This window comes from Rhinoderma darwinii, chromosome 6, assembly GCF_050947455.1.
Source record: "Rhinoderma darwinii isolate aRhiDar2 chromosome 6, aRhiDar2.hap1, whole genome shotgun sequence".
Classification (NCBI taxonomy): Eukaryota; Metazoa; Chordata; class Amphibia; order Anura; family Rhinodermatidae; genus Rhinoderma; species Rhinoderma darwinii.
Window position 1 is genome coordinate 1,874,185 of NC_134692.1, and position 12,310 is coordinate 1,886,494.

The window sequence follows — 12,310 nt, forward strand, 5'->3', positions numbered from 1 at the left end:
CCACCATCCGTGACAGAAAAATGACAAAAAATGGCTGAGGGAGAGTCTACAGATCAGGGACTGGGTCCCATGTAACCCTATCAAGGCAGAAAACAGGTACCAAACAATATACAACTCCCTGTCTCCCATATACCGTCATGTGATAAGGTGAAGAATCCTGATGGGTCTGAGGGGGGAGGCAATCATCTGGGGCGCTCGTAACACAGCCGACCCAAAAGAGGTCCACCCCACAGGGACCCCAAAAAATATATTAGGGTAGAAAGGACTAACCAATTCAATTTCCTCATACAAAGCATTCAAGAGGAGAGAACTCAAAATATATGTCCGCAGTTTCACATTTATAAAAGTAATATGTCTTGGATCGAAAAACAGACTAGAGAAAATCTGTCAGAGATGGCGGGGAGCCAGTCAGAGACCCAAGGGGCCACAGACCGGGAGCCCATCATCCGTGACAGACACAAGCCGTATTCCACGATGAAAAGAAGCCAATATAGCCTTCAAATAAGGGACATCAGGGAGGGCATCTGTCCAGGCTGGTAGGGAGCACCCACGAGAAAAATATTGTATCTCACCTTGTATGGATGAAGAGGACATGAAAAGGGGTGAAGTCAGGAACAAAAATAATACAGAGATCGACAGAGAAGCCCAACCCGGTCTGGAGATGGAAATAAACTGTAACCCTGATAAAATCAACGGTAAAGTCTAGATCCACGTGATAGTAAATAGATTGTCCACGTGATAGTAAATAGATTGTCCACTTGATAGTCGGCAGGGAGAGGCAGATATAATCAGAGACAGATTACACTTCATTTCATCATTTACACCATTCGGGGATGAAGTACAAGGTATAAATCCACAGTTTCCTTTGCAGAAGTCATTTGTTTCTGTCTCCTCTTCTGTCCTCTGGTAGATTCCCATGAAGTTCAGACCTTTTGGTGAGTGCTGATGATGAGTCTTGAAGTGCCGGGGGGTCTCCCCTCCCCTTATATCAGAGATGTGTTCACCAATGCGGATATGTAGTTCACGTTATGTTTTGCCAATGTATATTCCAGAACGGCAGTTAATGAAGGTATACTATATACCTATATACACACACCTTATACTCTCATGTTTGGCATCAGTAAATGTATCTGTTTTTGAAACCTACTTGCAGCATGAACATGGACCACATTGGTTCAGGCCTTTGGGACGACTATTCAACCAGAGTTTATTTAATTGGTTCTTCTTTTAAACTCAGACTTTACGAAGAGATCTTTTAAGGTTGGTGCCTTTCTAGGAACCATGCTAGGGGTACTCACACCAGCAAACCAATCCTTTTGTCTAGGGTCAGGTGCGGCCAATTTTCGCTATATTCAGTGATTTATTGTGTATAATTTATAGTCCCTCTATAATTCGGTCCCTATTTGGGACACTGAGTGATTTCATTTGGATAAAATGTTGCAATTCACTTTTCTGGGCTTCTGTATCATTATAGTTGTTTCCCGTTTGCCGGGTTTCCATACCAGTATATTTTGTATATCTTGATGCGTGTATATATGTATTTCTACCATATGTGATTATTTGATAAACTGCAGTAAATGTTATTTGGCACCTTATAGGTAACACCTGGCCAGGTGGTATTTTAACTGAACCCACTTTAAGGCAATATGCTGGGGAATGGTTTCTCACCTCATTTTATATAGTTAAATGAATAAATCTTCTATTTTCTAGTCTGGCGACTGCTGGATATGTCCCAGATATCTCTTCAGAGCTTCTCTCTTTTGGGACGGCTCCGTGTAGCATTTTGGCTACATCAGTCAGGGATTCCTATCTGGATATTCCCTTATGTATATTTTCTATAGTATTATAATCATAAAAATTGTGGCTAATGAATATTCATTAGGGGCTCCGCTCTTGTCCAGCCCTCTTAGAATGCAGGATTTAGCAGCTGATTGGTGACCTCATATATTCTGCTGATCTACACTGAATCTGATTGGTCAGAGCCCTCACTGCAGCTTTAAACGACTCATTTATTGCAATGGGAAAGTTACTTAAAAATGGCAGAAAAATACTAAACTGGTAAAAGAGAACAATTAGCTGCATGTCCACACGGGAATATATAATAAAAAAAACAAAATGGCTGCATGGTACAGGGCTGTACATTAAAAGTTCCCAAAATTACACCCCCGACATCACTTCCTGCTCATCAGCTATAAGGTGAAGCTGCACCACACATTCTTCCTGCTCTGCAGCTATAGGTCTGAAGCTGCACCTCACATACTTCCTGCTCTGCAGCTATAAGCTGAAGCTGCACCTCACATATTTCCTGCTCTGCAGCTATAGGCGGAAGCTGCACCTCACATACTTCCTGCTCTGCAGCTATAGGCTGAAGCTGCACCTCACATACTTCCTGCTCTGCAGCTATAGGCGGAAGCTGCACCTCACATACTTCCTGCTCTGCAGCCATAGGCGGAAGCTGCACCTCACATAGTTCCTGCTCTGCAGCTATAGGCTGAAGCTGCACCTCAGATACTTCCTGCTCTGCAGCTACAAGCTGAAGCTGCACCTCACATATTTCCTGCTCTGCAGCTATAGGCTGAACCTCACATACTTTCTGCTCTGCAGCTATAAGCTGAAGCTGCACCTCACATATTTCCTGCTCTGCAGCTATAGGCTGAACCTCACATACTTCCTGCTCTGCAGCTATAGGCGGAAGCTGCACCTCACATAGTTCTTGCTCTGCAGCTATAGGCTGAAGCTGCACCTCACATACTTCCTGCTCTGCAGCCATAGGCGGAAGCTGCACCTCACATAGTTCCTGCTCTGCAGCTATAGGCTGAAGCTGCACCTCAGATACTTCCTGCTCTGCAGCTACAAGCTGAAGCTGCACCTCACATATTTCCTGCTCTGCAGCTATAGGCTGAAGCTGCACCTCACATAGTTCCTGCTCTGCAGCTATAGGCTGAAGCTGCACCTCAGATACTTCCTGCTCTGCAGCTACAAGCTGAAGCTGCACCTCACATATTTCCTGCTCTGCAGCTATAGGCTGAACCTCACATACTTTCTGCTCTGCAGCTATAAGCTGAAGCTGCACCTCACATATTTCCTGCTCTGCAGCTATAGGCTGAACCTCACATACTTCCTGCTCTGCAGCTATAGGCGGAAGCTGCACCTCACATAGTTCTTGCTCTGCAGCTATAGGCTGAAGCTGCACCTCACATACTTCCTGCTCTGCAGCCATAGGCGGAAGCTGCACCTCACATAGTTCCTGCTCTGCAGCTATAGGCTGAAGCTGCACCTCAGATACTTCCTGCTCTGCAGCTACAAGCTGAAGCTGCACCTCACATATTTCCTGCTCTGCAGCTATAGGCTGAAGCTGCACCTCACATAGTTCCTGCTCTGCAGCTATAGGCTGAAGCTGCACCTCAGATACTTCCTGCTCTGCAGCTACAAGCTGAAGCTGCACCTCACATATTTCCTGCTCTGCAGCTATAGGCTGAAGCTGCACCACACATATTTCCTGCTCTGCAGCTATAAGCTGAACCTCACATACTTTCTGCTCTGCAGCTATAAGCTGAAGCTGCACCTCACATATTTCCTGCTCTGCAGCTATAAGCTGAAGCTGCACCTCACATACTTTCTGCTCTGCAGCTATAGGCTGAAGCTGCACCTCACATATTTCCTGCTCTGCAGCTATAAGCTGAAGCTGCACCTCACATACTTTCTGCTCTGCAGCTATAGGCTGAAGCTGCACCTCACATACTTTCTGCTCTGCAGCTATAGGCTGAAGCTGCACCTCACATACTTCCTGCTCTGTCCGCCCCCTGCTGCACATCATATGGTAATATTAACACGCTGCTCACTTTTTGCTGGCTCCTCCTGTATTTGGACCAGAGAGTAAGGGAAATTAACTAAAAAGCAGCAGAGAGCTAAGTGATGTCAGAGAAGGGGGTGTCATTTTAGCAACTTCTCCTCCACAGCCCTTTAACATGCAGTCGTTTTATTATAGCCTGTAGTGTTAGGGACCTATAGTGTACACAGGCCCTGGGAAACCTGCACGTAATAGACCAGAGTGAAAACATTAACGTCCCTGGTATGTCAAGTCACCCTAAAAATGTGCCGTGAGTTTTACTATAAAATTGTACTCTCTTAGTCCTGATCGCAAAGCTGAGAGTTTTTACAATGTATTAATGTAGACAATCCTCTGTGAGCTACACACAACAGCACAAATCTCTGTCCTGGACTCAAGGCTGATAGCTGGTACCTGTAGTGATACAGTGTAACAAACTTTCAGGTACAAGTGAAGAACCAGGTCAGGAGAAGTTGTTCCCATTAATTGGCAGCAAGCAGAGATCTTGAAAATGATAAGCAATTTAAAAACACAAAGTCTATTAGAAAGTTGCAGAACTTTTCATTAATAAAACTGGCCTGGACCTTTACAAATACCAAAGCTTTCCTTATGTTGATATCATAACTTTATCTTTACTATCACACAGTTGTGGTCAGTTATTTCACATCAAAATCTGATGAGGAGAAGGAGCCAAAAGTGTTTGAGTTAAGAGAGAACATTGAGCCGGCTATTTTCCACCTGTGCGCGGAGACCAAGAAAGCCGTGACGGACACATCCACCTGGCTCCAAGATCTTATACTGAAGGAACAGCACGAGAACCTCATCACCGATGACTGGATCCTGGAGTTTGATGAACAGGACCATGCCACCTTGGCCCAGGATCAAAGGAGACTCGAAGTGTTTGTTTCTTTTGAATCTCCTGGTTCCACAGTTAAAATAAGAGGTCTCACCAGAGACGTTCTAGAAATGACCAACAAAATCCAGCATATGATCAAGAAGATGCGAGAGAAGAAGACCAAAGAGCGGGAGGCAGAACTCTGCAGTAACCTGGTGGAATGGAGATATCACGACGGCACCAAAATTGTCCTATTTGATCGAATGACAAACTTGGAGCTGGAAAAAGCCAAAAGCACAAATGTGCAAAGTCTAAAGATTGAGGTGGCCGGAGTAACCTACACAGTAGTGATGGAGCTGAACTCTATGCGGGATCCTACAGGAAAAGAGATGGACATTGAACGAGTTTCTAAACATGGTAATCACTGCCCTGTGTTTCTAATTAAGCATCATGCACTCGTATTAAGCCTTGTACAAGGGCTGCCATTCTAGTGTATGTACTGTCCATTCATATAGTTGTACATAGGAATTAGATCCACCCATTCTCTTAATTACCTTGTCGCCCTCCTCTGCACCTGCCCTAGTTCACTATGTCGTTCTAAGGGTATGTGCACACACACTAATTACGTCCGTAATTGACGGACGTATTTCGGCCGCAAGTCCCGGACCGAACACCGTGCAGGGAGCCGGGCTCCTAGCATCATAGTTATGTACGATGCTAGGAGTCCCTGCCTCTCTGCAGGACAACTGTCCCGTACTGTAATCATGTTTTCAGTACGGGACAGTAGTTCCACGGAGAGGCAGGGACTCCTAGCATCGTACATAAGTATGATACTAGGAGCCCGGCTCCCTGCACTGAGTTCGGTCCGGGACTTGCGGCCGAAATACGTCCGTCAATTACGGACGTAATTAGTGTGTGTGCACATACCCTTATACTCAGGTGCCCCAATTTTACACAATATTACTTGTGTGGTCTGACTTTTCTTTAATAGATTTTTTCTACGTACATCTATGCTTTTTTGATGCGTCCCATAATTTTAGTTGCCTTGGCAGCAGCCGTCTGACACTGGTTGCTTGTCTGTAGGACTTGGATTTCATGCAGAGGCATCCAATCTTTTTATGTCAGATTCTGTATGAATCCGCCAGAAAAATAAGCATCTGCTGTCACAAGACATAAGCAAACATCATCTATTACATTCTATAGAGACCTCTGGGCCTATCCGAGATATTTCTTTACTTACTACAATTTCCTGACTGAAGCCTTTTATTTCACTTTACAAACACCTTTTTCCGCTCTATTGCTGTGACATTAATAAATTTCCCAAAAAAACATCGACCAATAAAGAGGGCAGGACACTGGACTGTCCAGAAGAGAAAGGGCCAGCCCCCCTCCCCAGATAAACCAGTTTTTGGTAGCCACCCTGCGATAAGCCCTTTACCTACCCACCTGTCATTTATACTTTAACCCTTCCTACCTCTACCCTTGTTATCAGACCCTCCTCAATATTTGCTCCGGCACTTTTCTCATCAGCTTTAGCCTCTACCAATATAGTCCACCCAGGAGCTGGGGCTGCTGAAGATCCGTTTATGTAGATGCCATGGATAAAATCCCACCTTGATTGGACACTATAGGATACTGGAGGCTCAAGGGGTGGCAGGATTGATGCAGAGGTTATAGCATAGACCTGGTATGGCAGAGTATAGACACTAATGGCCCCATCCACACAGAAAGCTCGCCTTGTGAACAACAGTGAAGTAAAAATCAATACAAGAACATGAGCGACTAATAAGAGTTTCTCTTCCAGGACAGTTCGAGCTGCCTACAGATTGGACACCGATGAACAGCGATGTGACTGTGGTTCCATTAACGTCTGGAAGTCAAGAATACAATGATGTTGAAGTGCAATTCAAAAAGACCTGTCAGATGAGAATAGTCAATGTAATTGTCCTTACATTAACCTTCTCCTACATCGGGGGTGCACAAACTTTTATTGGCTAATGGGTCACATGGTCGGACTGCACTATATAAAGGGGTTGTAGCTACATGATGACATGGTGTATAGCACAAACTGGCAGAACATTTAGTTCTGAGTTCAATGAGATTTGTGTTCATCAAAGTTCTGAGCAAGACCAGATCTATATAATGAAGAGGGACATGTTGACATTTTAGATCCTGTCACAGCAATCTGTGGTCAATAATACACTATAGTCCTGTGTCACTGCCCGGACAGATGTAACTATGTAGTGCTACCTTAAAATATATCTCCACTTCAGTGGAAATTATTGTACTGGTGCCTGGTTATAAAGGCAACACTTCCAGGAAGGCAAATCACCTTCCCAACAATGTATAGACACTGAACAAGCAGGATATGCTGGGAGATTTCAGCTCTGAAGCTGCAAAATAGTTACTTCACCAGCAAAATAGTGAGTGCAGCTCTGGAGTATAACACAGGATATAACTCAGGATCAGTACAGGATAAGTAATGTATGTACACAGTGACTCCACCAGCAGAATAGTGAGTGCAGCTCTGGAGTATAATACAGCATGTAACTCAGGATCAGTACAGGATAAGTAATGTAATGTATGTACACTGTGACTCCACCAGCAGAATAGTGAGTGCAGCTCTGGAGTATAATACAGGATATAACTCAGGATCAGTACAGGATAAGTAATGTAATGTATGTACACAGTGACTCCACCAGCAGAATAGTGAGTGCAGCTCTGGAGTATAATACAGAATATAACTCAGGATCAGTACAGGATAAGTAATGTAATGTATGTACACAGTGACTCCACCAGCAGAATAGTGAGTGCAGCTCTGGAGTATAATACAGGATGTAACTCAGGATCAGTACAGGATAAGTAATGTAATGTATGTGCACAGTGACTCCACCAGCAGAATAGTGAGTGCAGCTCTGGAGTATAATACAGGATATAACTCAGGATCAGTACAGGATAAGTAATGTAATGTATGTACACAGTGACTACACCAGCAGAATAGTGAGTGCAGCTCTGGGGTATAATATAGGATGTAACTCAGGATCAGTACAGGATAAGTAATGTAATGTATGTACACAGTGACTCCACCAGCAGAATAGTGAGTGCAGCTCTGGAGTATAATACAGGATATAACTCAGGATCAGTACAGGATAAGTAATGTAATGTATGTACACAGTGACTCCACCAGCAGAATAGTGAGTGCAGCTCTGGAGTATAATACAGGATATAACTCAGGATCAGTACAGGATAAGTAATGTATGTACACAGTGACTCCACCAGCAGAATAGCGAGTGCAGCTCTGGAGTATAATACAGGATGTAACTCAGGATCAGTACAGGATAAGTAATGTAATGTATGTACACAGTGACTCCCCCAGCAGAATAGTGAGTGCAGCTCTGGAGTATAATACAGGATGTAACTCAGGATCAGTACAGGATAAGTAATGTAATGTATGTACACAGTGACTACACCAGCAGAATAGTGAGTGCAGCTCTGGGGTATAATATAGGATGTAACTCAGGATCAGTACAGGATAAGTAATGTAATGTATGTACACAGTGACTCCACCAGCAGAATAGTGAGTGCAGCTCTGGAGTATAATACAGGATATAACTCAGGATCAGTACAGGATAAGTAATGTAATGTATGTACACAGTGACTCCACCAGCAGAATAGTGAGTGCAGCTCTGGAGTATAATACAGGATATAACTCAGGATCAGTACAGGATAAGTAATGTATGTACACAGTGACTCCACCAGCAGAATAGCGAGTGCAGCTCTGGAGTATAATACAGGATGTAACTCAGGATCAGTACAGGATAAGTAATGTAATGTATGTACACAGTGACTCCCCCAGCAGAATAGTGAGTGCAGCTCTGGAGTATAATACAGGATGTAACTCAGGATCAGTACAGGATAAGTAATGTAATGTATGTACACAGTGACTCCACCAGCAGAATAGTGAGTGCAGCTCTGGAGTATAATACAGGATGTAACTCAGGATCAGTACAGGATAAGTAATGTAATGTATGTACACAGTGACTCCACCAGCAGAATAGTGAGTGCAGCTCTGGAGTATAATACAGGATATAACTCCGGATCAGTAGAGGATAAGTAATGTAATGTATGTACACAGTGACTCCACCAGCAGAATAGTGAGTGCAGCTCTGGAGTATAATACAGGATGTAACTCAGGATCAGTACAGGATAAGTAATGTAATGTATGTACACAGTGACTACACCAGCAGAATAGTGAGTGCAGCTCTGGGGTATAATATAGGATGTAACTCAGGATCAGTACAGGATAAGTAATGTAATGTATGTACACAGTGACTCCACCAGCAGAATAGTGAGTGCAGCTCTGGAGTATAATACAGGATATAACTCAGGATCAGTACAGGATAAGTAATGTAATGTATGTACACAGTGACTCCACCAGCAGAATAGTGAGTGCAGCTCTGGAGTATAATACAGGATATAACTCAGGATCAGTACATGATAGGTTCACAAGGAGCTTTGTTTACGCTGGGAGATGTGCTGCTGACAACGATAATATTTTCGGCTGCATAAACAATGCAATCAGCCGATGACCGAGCGTTCCTTACCTGTTTGACTGGGAACAAGCGGTGTCCTGATGTGTTCATAAAAGATGTTGTACTGCTGAAAGTGTGCAGATGTAAATCTATCTAAGGCCCTGTTCACACTGAGTTTTTTGTAGGCAGAAAACTCTGCCTGTAAAAATCAGCTCCGGTTTTTTTAAAGTAATTTTGCACAACAGGCAAAGGAAAAAAACGCAATCGTTTTTGTCAAAAACCGTGTAAAAAATACGTAGGCCGTTTGCGCCGTTTTTTCCCATCTCCCATGGATTTCAATGGGGTTTTTGAGACGGAAAATGCCTCAAGATAGGGCTTGTGGTTTCTTTTTCCGCTCGCGGGAAAAAAATGCCTCCACCTCCCATTGAAATTAATGGGAGGCAATTTGGTAGCTTTTTGTCGCGGTTTTTGCCACAGTTTCTGCGGCAAAAAACGCGTAAAGAAACTGCGTCTGATCAGGGCCTAATAGACTTCAGGCTGACACATTGTAGCGGCATCTTCTGCGGAGGGCTGTATGTGGCTTTCCAGCTGCAGGCTGTGATGTATGTCCTACACTAATCTGAAAGCTTCCTCACACGATGTGAACCCTGACGTGTATTGTCACTTGTGTGAGGTGATGTGGTCCATCATTATGGCACTGGTCCTGGCAGGGGGGCCATTGCTCCTGCATCCTTGTAAAGAGACCAGATCCTCTAGACACAACAGGTAACACTGCGGATGATGGGTGTAGTGTAACATCACATGCTGAGTCGCAGCCGCGCTGACCTCGTATTCCTGTCTCTGCAGATAGAGAGAATTCAGAACAAGAATCTGTGGATGAATTACCAGATAAAGAAACAGGCAATCGACACCAAGAACGTGACAACCACCAACGAGAAGCGGCTCTTCCATGGCACGGACCCCAGCACGATGAAAACTGTCAACCAGAATGGATTTAACCGGAGCTACGCGGGGAAGAATGGTGAGATACATGGGATATATGACAGTCAAGGGCCCAATCAGGGATACATGGGATATATGACAGTCAGGGGCCCAATAAGGGATACATGGGATATATGACAGTCAGGGGCCCAACGAGGGATTCATGGGATATATGACAGTCAGGGGCCCAACGAGGGATTCATGGGATATATGACAGTCAGGGGCCCAATGAGGGATACATGGGATATATGACAGTCAGGGGCCCAACGAGGGATTCATGGGATATATATCAGTCAGGGTCCCAAGGAGGGATTCATTGGATATATGACAGTCAGGGGCCTAACGAGGGATACATGGGATATATGACAGTCAGGGGCCCAAGGAGGGATTCATTGGATATAACAGTCAGGGGCCCAACAAGGGATACAAGGGATATATGACAGTCAAGGGCATAACGAGGGATACATATCAGTCGGGGGCCTAATGAGGGATATATGGGATATATGACAGTCAGGGACCCAAGGAGGGATACATGGGATATATGACAGTCAGGGGCCCAAGGAGGGATTCATTGAATATAACAGTCCGGGGCCCAACAAGGGATACCTGACAGTTAGGGACCCAACAAGGGATACATGGGATATATGACAATTAGGGACCCAACAAGGGATACATGGGATATATGACAGTCAGGGGCCCAAGGAGGGATTCATGGGATATATGACAGTCAGGGACCCAAGGAGGGATTCATGGGATATATGACAGTCAGGGGCCCAAGGAGGGATTCATGGGATATATGACAGTCAGGGGCCCAAGGAGGGATTCATGGGATATATGACAGTCAGGGGCCCAAGGTGGGATACATGGGATATATGACAGTCAGGGGCCCAAGGAGGGATTCATGGGATATATGACAGTCAGGGACCCAAGGAGGGATTCATGGGATATATGACAGTCAGGGGCCCAAGGAGGGATACATGGGATATATGACAGTCAGGGGCCCAAGGAGGGATTCATGGGATATATGACAGTCAGGGACCCAAGGAGGGATTCATGGGATATATGACAGTGTATAGCACTAAAAAATGATTCTCTTATTTGTCATCTTTCAATACACAGCTGCTTGTTATGGAAATGGGACGTACTTTGCGGTGGATTCCAATTATTCTGCACATGACCAGTACTCCAAACCAGATGCAAATGGCCTTAAATACATGTACCTGGCCCGGGTCCTTACTGGGGTCTTCTGTGCGGGACGGCAGGGAATGGTGGCTCCTCCAGCCAAGAACCCCAATAACTCCACTGAGCTGTACGACAGCGTCACTGACAACCCGGCCACGCCGACAATGTTTGTCATATTCCACGACATCCAGGCGTATCCCGAGTATCTCATCACCTTCAGTAAATGATTGTCCGCTTTGTTCTTACTGTCGGGTGCAATGCCCGCCAGGGGTTATTTTCTTTCTATAATGAAAACTGTAAATGTCCTATTTTTCGTTCAATTAAATCCGGACTGTAAACCAGAGTCACACTTTGTGCTGCACCAATGCTGAATAATAAGTGGTTAAAACCGCGGCAAAACTGCACGTTACGGTCGCTGGATACGGCTCAAGGTTCTTTATTTGAGGTGTTGCTGGTAAAGATCCTAGGTTCATCCCTCAGACAGTATTGGGGACTGGCAGCACACGCGGAGGGCTACCCCTCCCAGACATTTAGGCCTCCTTCACACACAAAAACTTTCTGCCAATTTAAACTGCATCAAAAAACACTTAAACAAACGCTAGCGATATAAAAATGTAACCTGCGTTTCTAAAGTCTTTTTAGTGGTGTTTTTCATTTGGTGTCATATTGTACATGCTTTTTTCTGCCGTTTTTGAAGTCCTATAGAGAATCCTATGGGGAAAAACGCCGGAAAAAAACTATACCCAGGGCACGCTGCGTTTGGGGAAAAAGACGCCAATGACCTCGAAATTGCCTCAAAACATCCACAAACCAAAACACAGTTGTGTGCAGTGAATTTTATATTTTACTATAGATATGTAACATCTGGCCCAAACAAAAAACAATGCAAAAACGACACAAAAAACGTATGAAATAGTGTGTCAATCCAACCCTATACTACTCCACCTGAGA

At 44.5% G+C, this 12,310-nt stretch overlaps 1 protein-coding gene across 3 annotated transcripts in view; it reads left to right on the plus strand.

The window, feature by feature from the left end:
- Positions 1–11,697, plus strand: part of PARP14 (poly(ADP-ribose) polymerase family member 14) — a 37,098-nt gene extending 25,401 nt beyond the window's left edge. For all 3 annotated transcript variants that reach the window (XM_075829003.1, XM_075829004.1, XM_075829005.1), the window contains 4 exons: positions 4,476–5,081; positions 6,469–6,602; positions 10,043–10,217; positions 11,297–11,697. In XM_075829003.1, coding sequence (XP_075685118.1) covers positions 4,476–5,081; positions 6,469–6,602; positions 10,043–10,217; positions 11,297–11,586 — 1,205 coding nt within the window. In that variant the 3' untranslated portion in view covers positions 11,587–11,697. The remainder of the gene's footprint in view (positions 1–4,475; positions 5,082–6,468; positions 6,603–10,042; positions 10,218–11,296) is intronic.
- The last annotated feature ends 613 nt before the right edge of the window (positions 11,698–12,310 follow it).